Source organism: Thamnophis sirtalis, unplaced genomic scaffold (genome assembly GCF_051295495.1).
Source record: "Thamnophis sirtalis isolate CommonGarterSnake01/CBP01778 unplaced genomic scaffold, rThaSir2_p1.2 scaffold_3, whole genome shotgun sequence".
In the NCBI taxonomy this organism is placed as follows: Eukaryota; Metazoa; Chordata; class Lepidosauria; order Squamata; family Natricidae; genus Thamnophis; species Thamnophis sirtalis.
Genome location: NW_028261383.1, coordinates 68,049,630 through 68,076,395, shown reverse-complemented (window position 1 = coordinate 68,076,395; position 26,766 = coordinate 68,049,630). Strand labels below are relative to the sequence as shown.

The following is a 26,766-nucleotide window of genomic DNA, read 5'->3' as shown; positions in this document are numbered from 1 at the left end:
GGGGGGAAATTGAATTCTTCAAGTTAGAGTTTAGAAAATTTGTGTAGGAGTCCTTGACTTAAAATCACAATTTGGATCAGGATTTCCATTGTACATTAGTGATGTTGCAACGTGACATGTAACATGAGTGCAATGACTTATAGTGGTAATTCTGGAATTCCCTATTGACATTAGCTAAAGATAGTGGGGAGAGTAACCACCCCAATCCAGGCCATTTTGTGCTTGTCCCTCCCAGCCCTGAGACACCCTCAGTAAGTAAGGGACTGCCTCCATTTCCCCCCATCTGCCTATATTTGCAGCCCACCTGCATTTATGAAAAAGGAGCAATTTATAAGACCTACAGCTCTAATCCTAGAGCCACAAAGCTGATGTAATATTTGTTGCTATTAAACATTCTCTTAAATTTCATGAATAAGATTTCTCATCTTGAGAAAAGTTATTACCAGATTACTAAATAAGTGCTAAAGAAGTGCTCAATTAAATGCCCTATTAAAAAAAAAGAATGAGCTAATTTGTTTAAAGAAAACTTTTTAAAAATTGAAAAACACATTAAAAAAATCTATAGGTGAAAATCCAAATCCTCTTAGAAGTTGACCTTTATAGCATCAAAAAGCTTCTATGTACTGCTAATTTGATTGTGCTTTAGTGTTATTACAACATTACTGTACATGCTGCACTGCCATCTAGTGGTCACTTTAAAGTATTTCAAAATCTCATGTATTTCTTTACATTTATATCTGAGTTAATTGCTTGAATCAGTTTTTTTCTTTTACAATTTTATGTTGGGGAGGGGAGGCCATAATGTGTTTGCCATGTTTTCTGTCAGCTTCCTATACTACATGTAGTAGATTTTCTAACTACCAAAAGGGATAGAACAATGTGGAATAGTACTACTACCAGGTGGATTCAAAGTTGGCTGACCAACCACACCCAGCATGTAGTCTTCAATAAAGCTATATCTGCATGGAAGGATGCATGTAATGGGGTACCCCAAGGTTCTGTCTTAGGCCTGGTGCTCTTCAACATCTTCCTAAATGATCTAGATGAGGAAGTGGAACTCATCAAATTTCAGACAAGAAACTTGGAGGGAATTGCCAACACTTTGGAAGATAAACTCAAGATCCAGATCTTTATAGAGACTTGAACATTGGGCTTTATCCAATAAAATGCAGTTCAGTGGTGATAAAAGTGCTGAATTTGGGCAGGAAAAATCAAAGGCATAGAAACAGAATAGGAAGTACCTGCTCACCAGTAGTAACAGTAAGGGAATTAGGTGTTCTGGGGGATCACTGCTTAAGTACGAGTCAGCTGTGTACTGCAGTTGCCAAAATATCCAATGCAGTTCTAAGCTGCATCAACAAAGGGATAGCATCAAGATCATAAGAAATGATAATATCTCTCTAAACTGCACTAATGAGGCCACATTTGGAACACTCCAATTCTGATCACAATACTAAAAAGATGATGAGGGCCTAGAAAGAATATAGGGAAGAGCAACAGAGATGATTTTTAAATTTTTGTTATTTATTTATTAAATATATTAAATTATGTCATCCATCTCCCCTAAAGGCGACTCTGGGGAGCATAAGGGGTATGGAGGCTAAATCATATGATGAACAGCTAAGGGAACTAGCTATGTTGAACCTAATGAAGAGAAGGCTCAGGGGAGACATGATACCACTCTTCCAACACTTGAATTGTTGTCTCAGGGAAGAGGGTGTCCATTTATTCTGCATAGCAGCTAAAGGCAGGACAAGAGGGATATTCAATCTGGAAATCTCACTTCCTGACAGTGAGAATGTTTAATCAATGGAACAGATTGCCTCCCAGAGTTGTGGGTGTTCCATTGCTAGAAGTTTTCAAGAAAATATTGAACAACCATTTGTCTTTCTAGACCAGTGGTGGGTTTCAAAAAATTTTGGAACCGATTCTGTGGGTGTGGCCTCCTTTGTGGGAGTGGCTTGCCAGCCATGTGACCTGGTGGGAGTGGCTTGCTGGCCATGTGTTTTTTTTCTCTCTCTCTCTCTCTTTCCTTCCTTTTGTCTGTCCCTTTTTTCTTTCATCTCTCACTCTTTTTCTTTCTTCTTTTTTATGTATTTATTTCTTCCTTTTTTTCTCTTTCTCTCTCTCGTGTCAGTCTGTCTCTGTGTGTGTGTGTGTGTGCGTGGCAATGGTGGGTTTCAAAAAATTTTGGAACCTCTTCTGTAGGTGTGGCCTGCTTTCCGGGTCCACTGGTGGAACCTCTTCTAACCAGTTCAGTAGATTTGACAAACCGGTTCTACCGAATAGGTGCGAACTGATAGGAACCCACCTCTGTTCTAGACCTATGATGCTATGAGATAAATCTGTTCTGCATTCAGATCTTAAATGTGGATTATCCTTTTCTTGCAACAGTAACACTTTTCCTTCTGAACACTATCTTCTACTAGAATCATGCTAGAGTTCTGGTTCCTGCATAGTTGATTTCCATCTTATTTCCTTGGGCGTTCAAGCAATAGCTCAGATTTTAGAGATAATTGCAGATTCTCCTACAAAAACCAAACTAAGCTATCCCAGTGTCATCATAAAATATAGCAGTAGGTTGCTCTCTATGATCAACTCTGTTTTCATGTGTGTGGTGTTTCTGAAGTATCCATATATAATTACTATTTCGTATCCTACAGTTTATTTAGCATATAGCTATATCAACAAGGAAACAACAAATGGACCATTGACTAAACCAGCCCAAGATTCTCACCCGAGGCACAAAAAACCAAGCTCAAACTATTTAACTTTGGACACATTATACAAAAACCTAGCTCTCTAGAGAAGTCTCCAATGCTGGGAAAAACAGAAGAAAAGATAAGAGGATGATCAGCACCAAGATGGATAAACCCAGTTACAGTATGATGGGTGCACTGTTGGAAGAGCTGAAAGAGAAAGTTAGAGACAGATTCATGCCTGAGTCATGGAGAAAATCTTATCTATGGAAACAATAGAGTAGAGTAGAGTAGAGTAGAGTAGAGTAGAGTAGAGTAGAGTAGAGTAGAGTAGAGTAGAGTAGAGTAGAGTAGAGTAGAGTAGGAATAGAATAACAGAGTTGGAAGGGACCTTGGAGGTCTTCAATCCAACCCCCTGCTCAGACAGGAAACCTTGTACCATTTCAGACAAATAATGGTTCAATCTCTTCCTAAAAACTTCCAATGTTGGAGCATTTACAATGTCTGGAGGCAATTTGTTCCACTAATTAATTGTTCTATCAGGAAATTTCTTAGTTCTACGTTGCTTTTCTCCTTGATTAGTTTCCATCCTTTGCTTCTTGTCCTGCCTTCAGGCCTCCCAGAGAATAGATTGACACCCTCACCTGAGTCCTTCTTTTCATTAAACTAGATATACCCAATTCCAGCAACCGTTCTTTATGTTTTAGCTTCCACACTGTAAGGCCATGTTTGGAATACTGCATCAGTTTTGGTCGCCATGATGTAAAAAAGATGTGGAGACTCTAAAACAGTGTTTCTCAACCTTGTCAACCTTGTCAAGCATTCGCTGGCTGGGGAATTCTGGGAGTTGAAGTCCAGACATCTTCAAGTTGACAAAGTTGAGAAACAATGCTCTAGAAAGAGTGCAGAGAAGAGCAACAAAGATAATTAGGGGACTGGAGACTAAAACATAGAAAGAACGGTTGCTGGAATTGGGTATATCTCTTTTAATGAAAAGAAGGACTTGGGTTAGGGGATCAATCTATTGTCCGGGGCACCTGAAGGCGAGAAGCAATGGATGGAAACTAATCAAAGGACAGACGTAGCCTAGTGTCAGGCCTGCAGTCACATTCCTTTTAGGATCTTTGGCCTGCCACATTCTCTATTGTTTTACTATGCTGTTTCATTAGTGGGGTAATTGGGAGGGGGAATAGTAAGGAGTAGAATGTGTTGTTATCAAAAGAAAACATTCCTTTCTAGAAGCCCAAGGTCATTCTTTGTCTCTGCACCTGACCGGAAGTGGATGAGTGGAGATGCCAGTGTTGCAATGGAAGATTGGACCATGTGATGGACTTATGGGTGTGGGGGCAAGATGATGAACTTTCAACTGGATGGAAACCCCAGGAAGTTTTCAGATTCGGGTTTCCACAGATGTGCCAACATGTCTCTCTTAATAAATTGGACGTTTGAGGAAAGTTCTACCTTGGACTCTGATTTAATTTTGGATGATATTTGGAATGCTGACACCTAGAAACAATAAAAACTGACAATAACTTGATGGCACATATCATGTCAATGGCTATATGCAATATCCATTATCAGGAGCAGCATGATTGTGACTGCCAGGTCCTAAGAACTGCAACAGAGAAAATGTTGTTCTCAGGTCTTGTTTATGAAGATCCCATGAACCTGTGGCTAATCTTTATAGAATACGTGTGTTCCTCACTATGTATTTCTATACACATCCACTATAGTGTAGTTCTGGTTTTGGTATAAAGAACCCAACAACTGTGACTTGAAAACCATACTTCAAAGCTTAGGGTTGTGCAGCAAACTGAATCATAGCTTAGTGTGATATGCAGGCCTGACAGAAACAAGATTTAGTCAGACTTTCAGTAGACTCATTTACATTTCATTGATTTTATTTAATTTACACTAAACACAATTAAATATGGATCCACACCAAGATTCTTATTAAGATAAACTCTCATTAGCATTTCAGCCATGTTTAGAAACAGTAAGGTCGGAATCCGTTTTTAGAACTTACCTGTTTTGTAAGAACCAAATCTAATATACAATATCTACTTTAAAAATGGGGACACCAAGAAAACAAGTTCTGCTGTATTATCCATCCATCCATCATCCATCCATCTTTACAGAAGATATTTGAGAGGGTGGAGCCTCTGTGATGCAGCCTGTTTTCTGTTTGTGTTGAATGTATGAAGTTTTTAGATCTTTTCCCCTTGGATGTCATACCTTATATGATACTCAATTTGTGATTTTATTAATTTAAATTTTGTTAATTTCCCTGAATTGTGCATTTGATATGTCCATATAAAATATTGTCATAGTTGTTCAAAGAGCAAACAAACATACATAGAAATGTTATAATTGCTTTATATGTTAGTCTTATTTCTCTTATTTAAAAACATAGTAAACATAGTAGTATTTGTTACTTTTTTTTTTTTTTTTGCAGCTGTCAAAATTCACTTCAAATTTCTATTTCAGCCAATAAACTGTAGTGGTTAAAATATCAGACAGCATTGGGACACAGTTTCAAGAGCCCTTATGACTAAAGACTTTGTACCAGTTATTATTAGATTATAACATCTTCCCTATTTTTCTCTTCTTTAGGCTCTATTTAAAAAACACAGAATACAAATTCATCCAAAGATAAACAAACTTGCAATTTTTCTTGATTTCAGTAAAATATTTCTTTTCAGATCTGTCCATCTGCATCTTTCTCGTAACATATGAAGATTCTTGTAATATATAAAGAATGGAACATACTTTATAAATTAGCATATTCTTCAACAAAGTGATATAATTAAAAAAAGAAAATAGCCAGAATTTCTTCCTTCTCCTTTATTGATATTGCCAATGCGACTACCTTTACACAGATAGATTGCTTTCCTATCCAACATGCACTCTTTTTGGGAATTAACATTGCCCTCTAGACCTCCTAAAATTATCAAAATGACACCAGAGTTGTTCCTTAATTTCCACATTTTTCTTTTAAGAATTTCCATTAAGTTCTTTGCTGCAGGTCTGTGTAAAGGTTACTTGGCAAGAGTTCATGCACATGACAATAAAATGGAGACCAATCCACCACTAAGGAAATGCACATAAAAACATAATACAGTACTTTGACATTCAAATAAATACCCACACAGAGATGTAATTTTAAATGTAATCATACCACTTATAAGTCAATACTGTAACCAAAAGGATGAAAACTTAAGTCCCCACCTTCTAGAACATTTTTTCAGCAAACAGAAAGCTTTTTCCCATGACATGATTATAATTTCAATTCTTTTAAAAATTATTTTATATAAAAAGAAAAACAGATTTCTGCTCCTTGCAAGGTTACCCAATTTAATTATTCAAAGTTAGCCTCAACAAATAGCACTGCAGGGACAACTTGTTGATGCACATCTCAGTTTCTGTTTCCTGAAATCACAAATGAATTAGATAAAACATGCAAGAGAAAAATATTAAATATCTTGCTTTTCTTCTTCACATTTGCAAATAATACTATGGTTAACTGGATCCATCACCACACAAAGCTACCAGAACTCCCAAAACATCCTCTGTACTGCAACCACAAATGGATTAATATACCTTGCTTCTTTTTGTTCAATAATATTACTTTTGGTTTGCAAAGTATATTTGTGTTTTGTTTACTTTTTTTTCTTCTATACCCCTGAATTTGCATGATGAAGTATCATTGACTAACAGAATTTTTTACAATTTGAGCATATGTAGTAGATCTACTCTACAGTAGGTCTACTCATTAATAAATGTGCGAAGGGGAGGTTATGTTGCCCTTATTGCTCCACTTGATAACTAGCTTTCAAAACCATGGTTCTTTATTTCTTGGACGGACTAAGCTAGCTTAGGGGTCTCCCTTGAAAATTATGAAAGGCACTACTGGCAATAATTAAATGGGAAAAAAAGGCGCTGAAGTTGAAAACCCTAGCAGTCACAACTTCAGACATTATCTTTCTAAAATGTAACACAATTTGGCACAATAAAACAAAGTAGTAACAAAAACAATTCCAATTTGGAATTTAAGTGATATTGTTGTATAAAATTCTGTTAACCAATCATACACCATAAGGTTTTCCTAAAACCCAGACAGTCTGGAATTTATAGGTAACACTAATATTTATTTTCAAGTGCCTATAACTGTTTTCACCAGAGCAAAGTCAAGTTTTCTTCTTGTTACATTGAACTATTCCTAAGAATAATAATACAATATGAAAAAACCCCAGAATTTGAATACCCTGGATTTCTCAATTAACATGGCAGTTAAAAATCAGTAATTGAAAAACATATAAAGCTTAATATTTTATATTAAAAAAGAAAAAAAAAGATGCTGATATACAGCAAGTAGATCGTTTAGCAGAAGTCCTAGTTTGTATTGAAGCTCCTTTCTAAATACAGGATAGAACAATACAATATAGTATAAAACTCTGCCACAAATGGATGAGGAAAGATCAAGCAGAAGCTCCAAATAGACAAGACTATTAGCGTAAGTCACTAGATTTTTTTTCCCATTAATATAAACTCTTCTACAAAAAAAGAATAAAAAGATATTAAAGTAAATATCAAAATAGTAAAAGTGCACATGTTTAAACAATCAACTGCTTTTTTTTTTTAAAAAAAAGTTCTATAATGAAATTAAAAAAAACAACACCGTTTGAATATTTCTTATGAGCATAGTAAGCTACCATGGCAATTATTACATCATGAAGTATTTTTCTTCAGCATTTGTAAGTTTTCTTCCTGCAACAGCACTTCAAAGATAAAGCTTTATTTTTGTTTGTTTCCAGACATAACATGCCAAAATAAAATAAAAGTAAAAAGGCTAAATGAGAACACAGGTTGCATATTGAAAAGAACATATTTTGCATGGGAGATGGGGAGGGTGGGTGGGTAGAGAATTCATTAAGAGTAGTTTCCATTCTTTGTGCAACAGGCAACCATCACTTCTAAGCATAACGACACAGGCTAAGATATGAAGTTGTATTGTTGAAATGGCCTTTTCCAGGAACTACTCTATAGCTGGATGGTGGAAAGTAAAAAAAAAAAAAAGAAAGAAAAAAGCAAAAACATTAGAATTTTTTTATTTCATAGTCTAGTTTAAAAAAGGAAACATATGAAAGATATAGACAAGAATGTGCTGCAGGACATCTATAACACATTAATTAGTTGAGATGCATGTGTTAGTCTTTTAAAAGCCAATATAGCTTATGGGTGCTTTTTCAAACACCGAAGTTAATAGTTTAATGTGTCACCTGTTAGCCAAAGCTGTGCAGGAAGAAAAGTTCCTTACAACTCCTGAAGCCAAGTTGCTCAAGCGTAAATAAACAATGGCAAATTCACAAGAGAATTGATCAGTGAAGCTGCTGATTCTTCACAAAACATGCAGGTCAGTATATCATGCCAGCCAATACAGTGAGCAGTAAAATCACTCAGAAGAGAAGTCCCACTTCCAGAGGTAGGTGATGGCTTAGTAAGTTTTCCACGTTGTATTCCAACCCAATAGAAGCAAAAGGAAACATTGGATGCATCAAGTTAATTTTGAAAAATTTAAACCAAGTAAGTACAAGCCCCTCTCAAAGCTTAGACATAAGAGCAAATCAGTGTCGTCCCCCCCCCCCAAAGTCTGTTTTTTAAATTGAATATAAAACTAAACAAATATGCAGCTGGGCTGCCATTCTCTAAACAGTGCTTCCCAAACTTGGATAAATTACCCAAAGTTGGCTAAGAATATTTTTTCTTTGGGTAGTGACACAAACCCATTATCCAATCATAACAGGGATATTCAAATTAAACTGTATTACCTACACTAGGTCCAAAGGACTTTTGATAAGCCCTTTTGAGTAATGAAGCTTGGGAAGCACTGCTCTAAGCAGTTACTGTGAGTTATGAAGATGTAGAATGGTTCAAGGGCTCAGAAGATTGAAGATTTAAAAAAATAGCAGTGACAACAATGTAAACAATTAGCAATCCTATTGAAAATTATAAATATGATACACTAAACAATGCAACCAGATGCACAGTTGCAATTCCAGAACCCTTAAATCTTCCAATTTAATGTCAATTTACCTGAATTTTTATCAATGCAATCAATTACTTAAAATTCCCTCATCCTAAACCCAAGAAAAGGAGATGCTTGAAAACTGTATTTCATAGCTCCCTCTTAACCTGGAAGCAAAAAGTTGCTGCTTCTAATGGAGCAAAATAGCTTAGTATTTATTATCAATGCAGGGGTTTTGCAGGAAGAGGAACAGAGCTTTAAAAGGCCTTCTGGATTATTGAGCATTAAAGGAGAAAAGCAGGGTGGACCACTGTTAAAGGCATTCTAAAAATATCAAAACCTGGCAATAGCTACATTAAAGCTCAAATTCAGGAGGATAGAGTGTTTCCTGCAAAAGCAATAATAAAGTGAGGCATGTAGGGCCTACCATTCTAACGCTGTATATTTGCCAATTGGTCAATAATTCACAATTAGTTTGAATTCAGCAGAACTAATTTCACCTTCTAATTTATATATTCTTCACTAAAGAATTTTTCTTTACAACCCATGTTGCAAATATGTTCAGTTTTCTTCCCAATTTCAAGAAAGATGTAAGCAATTTTTGTCTTCCTTTTACTAGGAAAGCCCTCTCTTTATTATTTTACAGTAACATTGCTATATCTCCCAACTACTTCATAGGCAGAGCAGTGCTACATAGAAAGGAAGCTGCAGATCATCTAAAAAGAGATAGTAATGTAAGATGAGGCAATACAACACCAAGATTATTATTAGCATGGCTCGAAGGGGGAAGAGGAAGGAAGGAAAGAGATATTTCTACATTAGCAGACACAGCTGCACAGCCCTGCATTACGTCTTTGTAATATTCTAAGCACACAAAGTTATTTGAAAAGAGTATAATATGAACAGGGCTTTACATTAAAATAATGTTTGAGGCTAGGCACTTCTGAATTATTTTGTTTTTATTTTAAGTGTGCCTTTTTGTGCTCCTTGAATTTACCATTTTTTTAAAAACATAATTTTCCCCACTTGTGTCATTCCCCCTTCTTTAGGCACCATTTATGAAGTACACTTTTTTAAAAAAAATCTAGTGTATTGAAATTAAGTGGCTGAAAAGGCCCCTTAAAAGTTTGACAAAGTATTTTTATTCAATGAATACATCTATGCTAATCTACCTCACAATTAGGCATAACCAAGAATAAACTAATCATTTAGTTTCCAGTGCCTAGAATGTAGAGCCCTGTGAAGTGTGTGGTTGCATAAGAAACACAATTTTGTTTTATTTAAACAAAACTTAGAGCTTATTAATACTATTCTATAAAGCTCTAATACTGACAGTTAAGGAGAAACTGCATTGCAATTTGACAATACTAGAACATACTCCTATTCATTCTATACACATGGATAGTAATAATAATGGACATCCTCTAAGCATTATGTAATCTCTTTGATTGCAGCAGAAAACAATTCTGCAATTGTCCCACTAAAATCAAGGAAAATTAAATAAGCTTAATACTAGATAATGTCCAATGTGTAATTCACCATTCCTCCTGGCATATTAATTGCCAGAAACCGTATTTTATCGCTGTAATACAGTATACTCTTCGTACATCACACCTGCTGTGATGTAGCATTCTAGTTTTGCTTTCCTTAACCATTAAATTCTCCTCCCAAACAGGCAATATTACATTGCATATTTTTTTAATGTGCAATTTTTTAATAGCTTAAGCCCAAGAAGCCAAGCAGGGCTAGAAAATAAAGGGTTGAGAAGTTTGCCTTCTTTCCCATAGTTTGCATTCATATTTTAAATTTAGAGAAAAGATTTTGAATTTTTAGATAATGATAATGACAGCAATTAAGCGCTGCAGCAGATTTAATCATCTTCCCATTGTACTTCTGATTTTAGAAGCTGGATACCATCACTTCGCAAAACTACTAACCAAGGAGATAGTTTTGCTGTCTCCATCCCTGGAAACAAACTTACAATTCTGGGGAAAGCATCCCATTTGTGCTAGACAAGCTACAGTTAGTAACAGCGTGTAGACTGTACCTGATATGCTCCTTTAGCACTTACCCATAATCCACAAAACCAAAGCCATTCACTGTGGAAACAGTAAATACTCTTCCACCATAAACTTCTTCAGTCTTTCCCCCACCCATGCTTGTGACTCAGTTACAAGTTAAGACCATTATAATACACCTTGTATTACATGGTTTAACAACATACTAATATAAATCCACTCATCACTGCAATATTAATTTAGTGGGGATTAATGCTGACATTCAAAAGCACAAACATCAGACGTGTGTTTATGGCTTCCTAATTTCTTCTTTAATCACAATAGATCTTATACTTATCACTGCAAAAAACTTGGTTATTAAGCACAGAGCCTTCTGACTTGTCTCCACATGATCGGATGTGACTTACACTGGGGTTACTACTCTTGGCTTTGGATGCAGATTTTGTGCGCACCCTTTTGGACTGCTCATGATCCAACTCAAGATGTTCAAGGCGCTGGGTCAGGGCCAGCTTTTGCTGAATCGCCATGCGAAGCAAGGAGTTGAGGGTCTTCTTTTCATCTTCAGCTGCAGCAAGCTGGCGTTGCATTTCATCCAGCTGAGTGACATATTCATCACACCTGCAACGAAAGTGCACTTTTAAGAGTAAAGCCTTCAAGTGCTAGCCTACAAGAATTGATTCAGGTATGCCTTTTAAATGCATTTATAACTCGTAAGAATAGTCTATTCACACGTGCGGGCTGTAGAGTGTTATAGAGAGGTGCAATGTTGGTGCTCTCAAACTCCAGAGAAACTCTTGAAAACCAGATTCAGTGGCTATGCTGCTTAAAGGGGAATGAACACGCAAAGGGTTATTAACTAAATGGTGTTACTCTATTGCACTGTATTGTATTAGTGTGGCAACGACTTGCCATCTAGACAAGGAATCCTGATTTTCCATATAAAAATCAAACTATAGCTTTTAATTATTAAATAAGAAATAGATCTTATTTATTACCACACGAAGCCCTTATAAACAGAAGAACACTGATACTGATATCCTCTAAACTCCACTGAAGATGTTACCTAGCCTGATAATGAAATGTTCGGAAACCAACCCACAAGCTCTGAGAATGAACTTCACCCTGAAATAGGTCTTAGCTAAATTACAACTGTTTTATTTATATATGTATTTTTTTAAAGCTAGAAGCTAGGAAGAGCCCTTAGAAACGTTGTGAGATGGGCACCAGCCCTTGCAATGTTCCAAGGCTGTTTCCACCTTTGGAAACATCACATTGTCTAGCTTTCTATAGTAGCTGTCTCTCACATAGACTGGGTGTACTTGTCAGCAGCTGCATAGAAAGTACAAGTAGACCTCTGTGTTTGGGCAGGCAGAATGCCCAAACTTACTAGGAGTGGTAGGGTAGAGAGAAGGTGTATGCTAATGGGCACTGGGGTACCCAGGCCTCTCCCAACCCAAGATACTCCAGTGTGGTCACTTAACAATTGCAGTGGAAGAGCAGAGCTGGGATTGTAAACATTGAGTGAGGCAATCATGGGGATGACTTGCTTAATAACCACAAAAACTTATGTAGGCTCAATTGTGGTCATAAGTCAAGGACAACCTGTATTTACTGTAGTATGATGTACAAACACAGGTACTATGCCCGCATGAATTAGGTAAATTTGCTTAGCATAGGCGTGAATAACAATTCACATTTAAAAGGTTTTTGACAGTCTCCCTTTCATTCAAGGCTATGATTTTTAGTATTCTATTATTGTCCTTTCTTGAATAACTACTCAACCTTTTATTCAAATGCCACCCATTAATATCTTGATCCAGATGACAAGCTGTGAACTATCTCAAGAGAATGCCACTGTTTTACTGAAAAGGTTCCAATAATGGTGAGGAAAACCTAATTCACTCAGCAACTTTTCTCCCATGTGATTTTTTAAAAATTATGTGATTTAGACATATACGATATCAAATTTTATCTAATAACATTCAATATTATTCCACTCATCAGTGTTTGTCCAATCCTTCTTGGCAATAAGCTCCTTCATTATGTCTTCCATCCCAGTAACCATTCATTTCTCATAGCAGTTAGCAAATATTTTTCATAACGATGCTTGTCCACAGCAGATGACTGCTATAAATGTACAAAACAATTTTATTTGCTATAACCGTCTTTTGCTAAATTTTACCTGGTAGCAAACATGGCCCTCAGAGAAGAGAAAGTAGCAGCGTCTTCTTTTAAAGCTTTCAGTTCATTGCGCAGCTTCATCATTGTTTCTGTAACCATTGCCTTTTCATTTTCATATTTGCTTTTCAAGTTTGCAAGGGCAACTTCTGCTGTCTGGTTGTTTCCCAAAATAAACAAAAGAAAAGATTCACAATTATTATAAGCTTCTATAAGCCAGTCAAATAAAGAGGATGTTAATGTATTCACAAACCCAGACAAAGACTTGATAATACAGGCAATTAATCCAATGAACAATTAAAATACAATTTGTTATTTCTGAAGATACTTTTGATATGTAAATCTAAGAAGAAACAAATTGTTTCTGATAGGAGTTCATTGGGGAATAGCCTTTTAATAGTAACATTTTACCCAAGTCCTTCTTCCCAATGATGTCTGCAATGGAAGTGTCAAAAAAACACAGCACAAACAAAAAGATTTCTGTTGTAATGCTTCTTCCACCATCTTACCGCTTTGATTTTCACCAGCCTACTCCTTCCAACATTGCTGCTTCTACCACCTACACTGATGGGATTAAGGAACAAGGAAAGAGAAATGAATCCTGATACTGTGAAGCTTTCTTAATTTCCTACTTTATAAAACAATAATAACAAAATGTCTTCAAGAAGCACACAAACCAATATTCTTTATTTCTTTTCTGACAACTTCTATTCAGTGACATAATGTTCTTGTTGTTGCTCAGACTACTCACTGATAAATCTATCCTTTATGAAATGTCTAATTTTGCCTTAAAGCCATCTAAGCAATGATTAAGCTATGTAGGTTGCCAAAAAAAATGGGGGGATGTTTATTTATAACCACTTTACCCTCATTATACAGAAATTTATACATTTTGGTGTTGCCTTATCCTTAGTAACTTTTTCTTTAATTACTATTTGTCAAAAGAGATTTGCCCTTCTCCGCATCTTTTCTAGTTTGTTACTTTCAATTTAGATGGCTCAATTTAGGCATACATAATAATCCAAAAGTAGCTTTGTGATAGATTTGTTTATTTCATTCAGACTAGCAAAATACAATAAAAAATATGGCTATGCAGAGAGACTGACCCAAAAGTCGTAAGAATTAAGAAAAATTGATTATAGAAGAACCTTTCTTCCAACAGGGAGGATGATGGACCTTCTGGGAATATGTTTCTATGATACCATATTGAGCCACATTCTGTGTAATGTAATGTCAATTATATTAAGAGCTGGGGGATAAAATAGCAATTGATTCTTACAAAAAGAGCAATGAGTAAGCTACTGTAATTACATTTCTGGATTTTGTGTGTGTTTGAATCCTTTCTCTGTGTAGTTTAAATCTTACCTGTTTGTTGGCCTTTAGTACAGTCCTCAGTGTTGCAATCTGTTCTCTCTTGGTGCTTAGCAAAGACTTCAGCTTCAGAATTTCTTCCATAAGTGCCTCTTTATCTTTGTCCACTACTGGCCCAAGTTCCTGGGTAGTCACCCGCTGTCGTGACAGTTCAGTTGTTCTATCTACTGCTGCTTGCAAATGCTTGATCTGATCACGGATTATGGCAATCAGGTTGTAAACATTCATAGGTTCCTTCCGGGATACTTCAGATACTGGTGAAGGGAGGGATGAAACTGGTGAAGGACTGCTTTCACCACTCCCAGTTTCTGGTTTTCCTAAGTCTATCGACAATAAACCTTTAGAAAGCAGGATTGGTGATCTGTGGCCTTTGACCTCTGGACTGGTATGTCCTCCTTTGCCCTGTTTGTAGTAATCTAGCATCACTCTGTTGGGGGTTTCATTGTTGCACATACATACATGATGATACAAGTTGGCTAATTCCTCACTGAAGGTGACCAGTTCATCTTGGGCTACACTAAGGCTGCCCTGGGTTTCCCCAGCAACATCAGTGACTTTCCTGAGTTCCTTCTCCAGTCTGATAACCTGGTCCCTATCTTGTCTACTAGATTTGTCCAAAGAAGTGATCTTTTCCGTCAGGGCTTGATTTTCTGTCTCGTACCTGCTTTTATCCTCTTCGTATTTGGATTCACATTCCTCATATTTAGCCTTTAGAGCTTTAAGTTCCTCTTTCAAGTCACTGATTTCTGCCATAGCTACTTTATACTTGCATTCCAGGATCTCTGGGCCATTGATATCGACCTCATAATAATCTCCTTCTTCATGGCTATCTCGTTCTTTCTCATTGTCAAGAGCAGACTGACGTTCCTTGCTGACCTGGAGTTTTTTCATGGCATTGAGGTTTTCGGTGAGCCTGCCAACTTTCTCATGCTGTTCAGAAAGTGCACCCCGGGTGTTCTCTAGTTGTTTTTGTGATTCTTGGAGCGTAGATAACAGATTCATTTTTTCCCTCTCAACCTATAATGAAAAATAGCTATTATTCTCTGAACTCATATCTGTTCCTATAAAGGAGCCTCACATAAGTGAAAAATCTAAATTTGGCACCTGGACTTTACAGCTAAATGTCACAAGGAATATTATTAAAATATTATTGAATCTAAATTGTTTAAGCTATTATTTTCAGAATTTGGAATCGTTAACTTATAGTCTTACTTTGTACAATTCATTCTCTGTTCTTTGTGTTTTACAATGAAATATGTACCAAATTATAGGCATCTATAGTACTGGGACTAAAAATGCATTCAGATGTTAAGGATAAATATATTACACAACATAGTTTAATTCTCATAGGTAGACATACTGTATTTGTTATTCATGATGGATTGCTATAACTCTGCCTCAATAAAGAATACAGCTCAGTATAAGAATTTAGACTTGATCATTGATCACACAAATAAATTGCAACCTCAAGTTCTTTTGGTGGCTCTAATGATATAACAGTGAAGTTTAGATAACTATGCTAAATGGAAATAATATGTTGTAATACTGAAAATTATAATAATTTATAAAACACCCAATGCTCCTCTATGAGGAGATGGGCAGTTTAGAAACATGAAATATAAACAAATACATAAATATCAATATTTAACAACTTCTTAAATTTCTCTTTATTATACAGAAAATGTAACAGGTCATCCTTGCTTAATGATTTCCCTCTTTAGCAACTGTCTGAAGTTATGACAGCATTGAAAATATAACTTTGTAACTGGTAATTGTAAATTGCATTTATGACACTATAATATCCCTGTAGTCACGTGATCACCATTTGTGAGCTGTATAGCCAGTTTCCAAAAAGCAGATTTAATGAAGATAATAAAGTTGTAGTCATGTGATGTCTCTCTTAATGACCACAGGTGATTTGCTTAATAACAGCATCAAAAGTGAGGATGTAAGTCCATCATGGTTATATGATGCCTTGCTTACGACTGCAACAGTTATCAAAGGAGTTGCTAGTCCCAATTATGGCCATTAAGTGAGGACTACTTGAATATTATATAATCATTATATAAGTAAAGCTAATCCACATCAGTTTAATTGATGATCAAAAAAATTCTACTATCCATTATGGTAAAGATATATTTCTGTAATGTTCATTTGTATTTTTTCCTGGGACAAATATATATAAAATGAAATAGCTTTTTCTTCCAACAAAATAATCGCTTGGAATTTACATGAAATATTTTACTCTTTAAAATGATACTTTAACTAATCTAGAAAAGCTATCTATTGTGAATGGTCGTATTTAAATAGTAAACTATTTAAAATGCCCCAACACTGTACAGTATACAGCAATGTTTAAAAATGTAGTCAACATTATAAACTTTTATGTGGTCTCATGGGCATCCAGGTTTTGGATTTTTAATTAATATATTTCTACCTTTAACTATTAAAAAATTTCCCCCTTTGTTACAAAACTAAAATAAAACTTTAAAACTTGGGTAATTTCTATGAAAACAAATGGAATATTTACCCATCTCATGAGATTACAGCTAATACATATAAATTATTTAAATTAATCTTGATATCACCGTCAAAAATTACAAGTGTGATGCAAGAATTTTACAAAATTAAAAATCAGGGCTGTCCAAGTAAAATTTGTAATCAATGGGACTTCAAATGTCAATAGATTTCTACTTTATGGTAACTGAAAGCATTATTTTCCTAAACAGTGTATAAAGGAGTAAGACCTACAATGTTCCAAACTTTTTTGAACTCAGGCTATTCTATTTGCCATTTCAAATAGAGCCTATATCAAAGATATATCAAACTTAAACACTACAGTTCATTTCAGGAACCTCATGTAATGAAACAGAATCTCTAACCAGTACATATTTTTGGAAAAGCTTAATTTTAGGAAATTGATATACACATATTTAAGGAATATATATATAACACAGACTTACTTGCATTAGTTGTTGTTTCAATTTTTGGATTTCAGATATATTTAGCTCACTCAGAAGATCATTCACCAAACTAGGGGCTGGAGGGAAGCTGTCGGATTTTTTGGGTGTTGATGCTTTATTATTGCCATTGTTGATTTTACTCAGGCAATTTGGTTCAAAGCCATTCACAATCTCATCATTATTGGGCTCAGTGGTTTCATCGCTAAACTTCAGTCCGTCCAAAGAGATGTTCAAATGACTGGTATACATGGAGTCATTGATATTCATATAATGAGATAATTCTTTCCGAAGATTATTCTTCTGTTCACGTTCTGTCTTCAGGGTCTCTAAGGCTTCTTCAAGCTGGCGTTCAGATATCTCTTTTAATCTTATGGCATCTTCTAACTGACTGTTCAGGAATTCTGTAACCTCTTCTAGTCTTTTGATTTCATGCTTCAGCCCTTCAAATTCCACCTGTTACAGAAAAGGTGTCATTAAAATACCTGATAGCAAGCATGAAAGAAGGAATGTTAAAATGTTCCCCTTAAAGTAGTAAAAGCTCTACAAAAAATCAAGGAAGAAACAGAAGGATGGGGTAGAGCTTCAAACTCTTTTTGTAATGCTTTCCCTAATACCAACACCAGCAAGTTATTATAAATTTGTGCACTTAATTAAAATTTGTTCTCCCTTGCCTATGGATTTTTCTCTGAATTATTTTATATAATATAGTTTTATAGTATGGTATAAAACATGTCACTTTTGAAAATCAGATAATATAAAATCTCAGGTCAGTTTCTATTCATTTCAATAAATCCTGCAAATAAAGAACAAAACTTACACAAACCTAACACACAATACACATCCTAGAGACCCTTCTAATACATCATTGTGTTTAATGAATTTGATACTAGGTCATAAACACATGCCACAACAAAGTTGTAAGTTTTTAGGACACAAAACTGAGAACCCAGTGTGTCTAGTTTGATGAAAGCTCATTGTTAGTTTTACTGAAACAGATTGAAACAATGTCTTTTCCACCCTACAGTGTGTTCCTTTTTGTCTCCCTGACTAATTGTTTCTCTCCTCAAGTTTTTGTGTATGCATAGATGTGTGTGTGTGTGTGTGTGTGTGTACACACACTTTTTCCTGTTGGCTCTCTTCTGTATACAAGTGGGGAAATAGTCTGTTTTCTAACAATATCTTTAAGATTTGGATTTTCCAATCTCCATCTGCAAGCTATCCACCCCACCCCACCCCACTGCCGTCTCTAGAAGGTGTTGATCTAACCAATTGTGTCCTAAGCCTTTGGGAACAAGGCATTCCTTTTGTTGTGTACTTTCTATTGTGGACAACTATTTGTCTGAAATGATATAGGACCGTGATGGCAAACCTATGGCACGCATGTCGGAAGTGGTACGCAGAGCCATCTCTTCCGGGCATGCCAGCTGTAGCCCGTTGCTCTTTCTGGTTCTGGCACACTAGCCAGCTGGTCTTCGTGCGCACCGGAAACTGGAAGAGCAGCTCCCTGGCATGAATGTGCACACTGGGGAGCTGAGCTTCCAGTTTCTGGCATGTGCACCAGCCAGTTGGTCTTCGCACATGCATGTGCGTCAGAAACAGGAAGATTAAGTGACTGGCACACATGTGCATGCTGGAAACTCAAAGTTCAGCTTCCCGGCGCACACAAACACACCAGGGAACAGCTCTTCTGGTTTCCAGCATTCCCTCACGTGCCCGCTCCTGTTTTGGCACTTGGTGCCGAAAAGGTTCACCAGCACTGATATAGGGTCTCTTCCTGCTGGAGCAGGGGGTTGGATTCCAATTCTTTTATTCTATGTTCTATGTATTGCAAAAAAGCAATCAAAAGGCAGGTGAAAACATATAAAGCTTTATAGTGCGGGGCAACTTTATTTTAAAACTGTGACACTTTTGAAATTTTGAAAGCTTGTGATGGCCACACTGATACATGGTTGCCCATTTCCTAAATAATTACAACTGCAGAAAAATACGGCGAGATAGCCCCCTAGGATGCCTTCTACTACCCAGCCAGCTGCTGCTTTTCCAATTTCTTCTTCACTAAAAGGGCCTGGTGAATACCAAAGGAAATATCTGGCAATGCAATATCTGCTATTATTTACCATTTTCCTCCCAGCATCAAAGCTAGGAAATTTTGAGGATTAAAATCTGAGGTGCTGGATAATAGCTACATGCTTCCCTCATACACAACCATGCTGTCAACCCTGAAGCAAACCTGGCTGAGGCCATCTTTGTGGCATCAGGGTTGCCACAATCCTGAAGAGGAGACAGGGAGGAGAGAATATAGCTGGGGTTTTGCCGTCAAAGCAAAATGTTTTCCTGTGGGAACCAAGGTAATTCCAACAGGTGGCTGGAGAGGAGGAGTGGAGTAACCAAGCAACCGGCCAGCACCTCTATTGGACAATGTGACTAATGACTTGGAGAAAGGGGAAAGCTTTTACTTTTAATTAGGTGAAAACCACTGGAACTTTCAGAGTTGGTTTTCACCACTTGTGACAATATGATGAATCCAATAAAACTATTCTTTGAGGAATTGACTTTCTTTGGAGTTCTGTCTAAATAGGTGCATTACTTGGAACGCTGAAACAGCCCAGATAATAATTTGACAATACTCACTTGATTCTGTTTCAGAATAGACACTTGTTTCTGAAGGCAGATGTTTTCTTCCTCAAGTTCAGTGTAATCTTGCAGCAAGCGAGATTCCCGGAATTTATATTCTTTGATGTCATCTCGTAAGCGGCCTCTCTGGTTCTCAACGTTTTGATTTATCTGAAAAATATGCACCAGCATTAAAGACTTTTTGCCTTCTCTATGAGAGCACATAAAACAAAATAAAGTGGGGAATGGGAAATAAAAATTCAATAACAGTTATGTTCTAGGAACCGTATGGTATGATAGGAAAATCCAATTGGCTTTTGGTAACTGTTTCATTCCTCCCTTATTGTTCAGAGATACTTTCTGTAACTTCTGGGCAATATTATTTGCAATGTTAATTTTTTTCACATACATATTTACACAAAAATTTGGAAGTGCCTATATGTCAGTCTCCCCAGGTAGATTACACAGGAAATATGACTGGATGAGCTAGTTCTACTTTATTGTAAGGCTACATTAATAGAAACTTGCAAGTCTGAAAGTACAAATCTCTGTAGTCTCTTTTACAGCCTGAGAAGCTAGGGAGGGTCTCTTTTGAGCCTTTTACTCTGCCCACTCTCCAGCTGCAGGCTAGGCTCTAACCATGTCCTAGGCAGCATCTCTTCATCCGTCTCTCAAGGTCTTTCCCATCACACTGTGTACTATTTCATATTTCAGAGAGTTAATATAAAACTATAGATATCTGTCACTATTGTACAAGCCTCCCTTCTACAAAGCAGCTTTCCTACCCAATCAATGCTCTGCATTGACAGGGGATATTCCCAGACTGATCATACGGATATATTTTAATTGCTTCCTCTGAGCAGAAGGTGGCTCGGGAATTCATGGCTGCTCTGGCAATCCTGGGCCTGACCCAGTTATTTAACACACCAAAAGGGAGACCTTATTTTTATCTGAGGACAAGGATGATGTGAACTGGATACTATTAATCTGTTATTGCGGTCAGATAAGTCTTGTTAGCTTGGAGTTCCCTGTAGATTCTCAGCACCTCAGGGAGAAAGGACCTAATTGATCTAGTTGATTGATTTCAAAGGGAACCTCTGACACTCTGGTGCACAGTTAGATCAAGGCTACATTTGTGATGTGGAATTCAGAAGCAGTAATAACCCTGGAACAGTTTATACTACTTATTTTGCAATTTATTAGTAAAATAGTCACATAAATTGTATGAATAAGATAGACAGAGAAGAAAGGAAGTGAGATATCAGGAAAAACCCTTGATTCCCAATTTGAGTCTTGGGAATGTTGGCAAGGACACTGAGCAATAGATTATTCAAGTTTCTCAACCTTAAGCAACTTCAAACTGTGTGCATACTAGGCATGCTGGCTGGGAATTCTGAACAGAAGTCCACACAGCTTAAAGTTGCTGAGGTTGAGAAACAATGAAGTAGATAATTTAGATCCATCACTCTGATGAGTCTTCACAATACAAGTAAGGGAGGAGTCATAAAAAAAACATGATTGACTACAATAACAATTTTCCCTGCCTTTTCAAGGTTGCTTAATCACTTGTATTGTCTCTTTTATTTCAAATAAGAAGCAGAAGCAGCTTCATAACTGTAATTAGTTTTGTTTATTCTAAATTAAGCAACCAGATCAGACCTGAAAGTTGAAATTAACCTTTCCACAGGTGATAAACACACCCATTTTTCCAAGCTGAAAAGATTTGTAGACATATATAAAATAAAATAAAAATTTCAGTACAAAGGTATTACTCTCACAATTTCATTGTAGAAAAAATACGAGCCCCATTTATAATGCCATAAAAACACAATTCTATTTATGTCCATTTAAATATTCATTACAATGAAACCTCCCAAATTTCTCACACATGAGATACAAATAATTCAAGCTGATGTATAATTTAGAAATACAAATGTGGAGACAGGATAACCTTGGTGGTTGTCAGTCCCTTGATATATTTTCTTCAAGAGATTTCCTTTCTTTCTCAATTAATTTGCATATATGTTCTAATAAAATTTGCCTCTGAAGGAATAAAGATCATGTGGTGTAATCGTGTGAAAATTAGATTCATGAATGCACAGGAAAGCCTCCTTCCACCCTCTCCAAATTACAAATATAAAATCATAATTATGGTGATATCTTTCAGCTACTTCACTCATTCTTTTTTAATAGAGCATGCATAGGCTATTTCGCCTTGATTCAGAATAAAATCCAAAATGGTAACAGCCATGACTCGAAGATGTATTATGGATGACTTGTGCAATTGGTCCTTTTTACTGTATATTAGCATACCAGACTAAAAGATAGAGTAATTTCAGAATAAGAGTTAAGTTCTTGCTTTAAAGTTAGTACCTCCTATCTAACTTACAATGTATATATTGTAAGATAGATAGGATGCATTAATTTTAAAATAAGAACTTAACTCTTATTCTGAAATTATTCTTTTCCATCCATATATGACAAAGTATGGAGACTTCTACTGATGAACTGTTAATCAGAGTAAGATCCCTCCACCTGGCCTCAGGAGCCACTTAACTACTATACATACCTTACACAATGGCACTGAACGGATAAATTCTTTCATTGCATTTGTGCTTGTATGGACAGTATTTAGGGATTCTTGAAAACAGAAAAGCCTTGCCCCATCTTTTTTTAATTACTTGATTTTTTTTCCCTACTGAAAGCAGAATTTTCAGAGTTCTTACATTTCAATGGCCAGAAACTTGAGAAATGTATTATAATCCTAACATAAACTGAGAGTCACTCTGGTATGTGTTGTTTTCCAATTTCCTATTAACAAGAAAAATCTGTTGTAGTAAGAAGCCTGTTTTCAATTAGCAGCTCTCTCATTTAAAAATAGCCGCCCACTCAAGCTTTTGAAAAAATCAAAGTGCTTTGTAGACAATATGTCAAAAGCTAATGGCTAATGATTTATTCATCACTCCAGAGCATTGCTAAGTGCAAAACACTAATTAAAAATTAATCATATAATAATAAAAACATTAATTAGGACAAATATTAATGCAATAAACATTAATATAATAATTTTATACAAAAAACAACCACATTTAGTGTACACTCCAGGCTCCAATGACCTTCTGAAACCAGCCATTCAATTGGGGGTCTGCTCTTGATTCAGGGGCCAAGAAATAAATAGTTCCAATGGATAACACTTGCTTCCATGACTCTTCCTCTTGATACAGTAGATGTTCTATCAAAATGTTCTTGATAGATGAGAACATTTAGCAGACATTTTCCATAGTTAATGAATCGGGACCATTTTCTTTTACTTTTTTGTAGATTTCTTGCACTAGTTCTAATATGCACAGCAATTAGGCTAAGTATTTTGACTGTTTCCTTTTCACTCAGACAGAAGAGAGCAAGATACTAAATTTCTTTCTTTTTCCTTTCTTTCTCTTTCTTTTTCTCTCTCTTTTCTTTTTCTTTCTTTTGTCCTCTCTGTCTTTTTCTCTTTCTTTTTCTTTTTCTTTCCTTTCTTCCTTCTTTCCTCCCTCCCTCCTTTATGAACAAAAGCTGATAATTATGCCAGTAATTTTTTTAAATTCCCTTTTGAGAATGCCAGATTGGGTGGATATTGTTTTTACTTCAGGTTAATCTCCTTGCCCCAAAGAGAGCCTTTGACCTTCTGTCTTGACATTTGTCTGCAGCCATTATTTTGATATATCTCTCCTTTTCCAGGCAGTGCAGTAGGATGTATCCATGGTTACAGTTACTGGGAAGCACACCCAGTTGCAATAATGCTGGCATGCAATCTTTTCCAGCAAGGGGATATTGTATTTATTTCTATCTCATTATTATTTATGAGCTCAAGGTATATGGAAGGATTTTCCTCCTATTTGAACTCCATCACAACCATCTTATATGGATGTTGCACCGAAGTGCAATATAGGAATAGTGTACCTATACTGCTTCCAGGACCTGCAATAACCAGGGGTGAGCCACTGCTTAGAGTCACTTGTTTCCATTCTCCTTTTAATCAGCTAGAGAGAGAGTTCTTGGGATTCCCTAATTGTTCATTTCAGTTCACGATGACTTTAAGCAAATATGATCATAGGCATCCACCAAACTGGACTGTGACAAATTGGGAGGTGAAAAAAACAAAACAAATGGATAGAGGTTGGATCTTGTAGACCAAACAGTCCCTCCCAATGTTATGCATTGAAAAGGAGCTTAAAATTAGGAATAATAGAATACAACTCCTTAAACCAGCAGCCCCCAATCTTTTGCGCACCAGGGTCTGGTTTCATGGAAAGAGAATTTTCTGTGGACCGAGGAGGCATGGTTTAGTGTGACACCTGCATCCTATGGATGGGGCTTTGCATCTTTGCATGGCCTGGTTTCTGGCATGTCGTGGCTCTGTGCCAGCCCATGGACCAAGGGCTGGGGAATCCTCCCTTAAACTCTGGATTTAGTGGGCATGGTTAGAGGGATTTTCCCAGGCCCCCGCTCCCAGCAGGAGACAGAATGTCTGCAGCTAGCATTATTGCTGGAAGTAGCCCCACAGCCACATTATTTGACATTCAAGAGCTGGGATGTGGCTGGATTCACCTACACAGTATAATTTAAAATCCAATGCAAAAGCTCTACTGATTCTTATCACCACCGATGGATAAGACATCAGAAGCATTACTGGTACAAATTGGAGGGCTGGAAGTGAGGAATCACTTGATGAAGGCAATGAAAAGGAGTAGAAATGTCAGTCTGATACATCTAGGTTAAAGAAGAGCTTTTAGGTTATGCTAACAGGCAATGGCAACCTTATGCCAACAGGTGGAGAACAAATATAGCAATTTGTTACTAGGCAGAAAGACTACAAGTTTACACAAAAGGTTAAGAATGCAGAAGTACCAAAGGAACATATTCTGAAGGTCATTGTTTTCAATTTTATCATATAGCTGCAAAATCTAGATCATCAAAAAGGCTGAAAATAAAGATAAAAACAGATGTTATTAGATTGGTAGTGGAATAAATTATTGAGAATGCCTTGAACCTAAAGTACAAAAAATTATTTGACACTAAAGAAAACACATGCTACACATTGCAAACACTAATACTGAGGCTAAGCTGAAATATTTTGAATGCATTATAAGAAAAGAATCACTGAAAATAAATTAAATTGTAAAAAGCCCTCAAATAACAATTAAATACACTTTTAAAAAATATAGACAATCCTGGGAAAATAATGGCCACTGAGTTACAAAAATTTGGAAGAAATTAAATAACAAATGAAGTACAGTAATTTGTGGTACTTATGTTGTTAGGAGCAACTGATCTTCCACAAGCTAATATCCCTAATTGGATCACATCATAGGATGACTCACTTAATAACTGCAATAACTTATGACTGTAATTTCAGGCTCAATTATAAAAGTTAAGAGCGATCTACAGTATATAAAATAAACTCTTGATGCCTAGATAATTATCCTGTTCATATTTAGCTACCTCTTATTCTTTTCCTTCCAAGACTATTTTTTTGGTAAATTCTTCAAAAATCTTTGGTTTTTTAACTTACTGAAGTCTAGCTGCTTGTGTTCAGAGTTATTTGTATCTGGCACAGCCTTTTCCTTATCATGAAGAAGTAGATCTATGATTTCTAAGTGTGTTCCCTAGGTATATGATTCATGAGCATCATATAATTCAATTATATATCATATACTTCATGTGTTACAATTAAGGCAAGCCTGGACTTTTATTCTGAATTGTCAAAGGAAATGAGTCATCTTCTTCATATCCCTTTGGTCACATTTTCCAGATGGGCAATGTTCTATTAATATTGGAGACAAAATCCTGTCTATAAAAAAACCTTAGAAAATGTTACAAATTACTAGAGTTATTAATAAATCCTCCATTCCACAATACAGTTTCTTTTTCATTCAGAGCACAAAAATTAATTCATCTAAATTATTGCCTGCCACATTCTCAGTATTAGCGACATTGAAAGAAGCTTGTTGCTTCGTCTCATCTTTTACAATAACAATTATTTAATTATCCTTAAATAACTGTAATGGTATACTCTCCGAACATGCTGCTTTTAGTGTAGGTTTTCCAATTGCAAATTAAGATTCACATTTTCTCCCTCTCCCTCCCTCTCTCTCTCTGTAGTACAGTGTATGTATGTTTGGTTTTTTGTTCTCTGTTGGCTGAACACTTTCTGAGAGAGCACAAACAAGAAATTAATGAAACGTTAAAGGACTCAAGCATTTTAGTTACACATCCTATTGGAACCCTAAGTGACACTGCAACTTTAGGAATTTTATCTCCTTAGCAATGAAGCTCAGGCAGGTGCTTATGAGAACTTTGGAGACCTGGAACAATCAGGCTACTGTGTATATAGAGAAAAGCCCCAGACAGCCAATGTAGGCAGATGAGGGTCTAACAAGAAGCTTAGCTGGCTACTATGGTGACAGCACTGGAACCTAAAAATAAACAATTGCTGGAAATAATATTGGTTGAATTGGGAGGGCGGGGAATAGAAGCTGTATACAGTCCATCACCATCTTCCTAAACAGAATCCACATTTCTCCCATCACCTTTCTTCCTTTCCTAGCTGTAGATTTCTTTTGGAATTATTTTTATGTATAAACCAAATAAATGCAGAAAGATTAATTGAGAAGAAATCACAGCCTAGAGCCGTGATGGTGAATCTATGGCACGCAGAACCTCTTCACATGAAGACCAGCTGGCCTGCTTGCCGGCACATGCCAGAACCCAGAAAAGAGCAGCAGTCCGGTGTGCATGCACGCCAGGCCAGTTGTCTGGCACAATACGTGCGAAGGAACCCGGAATAGCAGGTGGCTGCTGCGTGCATGCTTTCTTCTGGGTTCCAGTGTGCACATGCATGCTCCAGTTTTGGCACT

General features: G+C 36.4%; 1 protein-coding gene across 4 annotated transcripts in view; it reads right to left on the bottom strand.

Moving 5' to 3' along the window:
- Positions 1–5,528: 5,528 nt before the first annotated feature.
- The window catches only part of BICD2 (BICD cargo adaptor 2), an 81,864-nt gene continuing 60,626 nt past the window's right edge, over positions 5,529–26,766 (bottom strand). For 2 of the 4 annotated variants that reach the window (XM_087709054.1, XM_087709057.1), the window contains 5 exons: positions 19,886–20,038; positions 17,255–17,707; positions 14,286–15,308; positions 12,925–13,076; positions 5,529–11,360 (listed from right to left, as the gene is read on the bottom strand). In XM_087709054.1, coding sequence (XP_087565180.1) covers positions 11,054–11,360; positions 12,925–13,076; positions 14,286–15,308; positions 17,255–17,707; positions 19,886–20,038 — 2,088 coding nt within the window. In that variant the 3' untranslated portion in view covers positions 5,529–11,053. The remainder of the gene's footprint in view (positions 11,361–12,924; positions 13,077–14,285; positions 15,309–17,254; positions 17,708–19,885; positions 20,039–26,766) is intronic. The other 2 variants (XM_087709056.1, XM_087709055.1) reach the window with 2 other exon arrangements.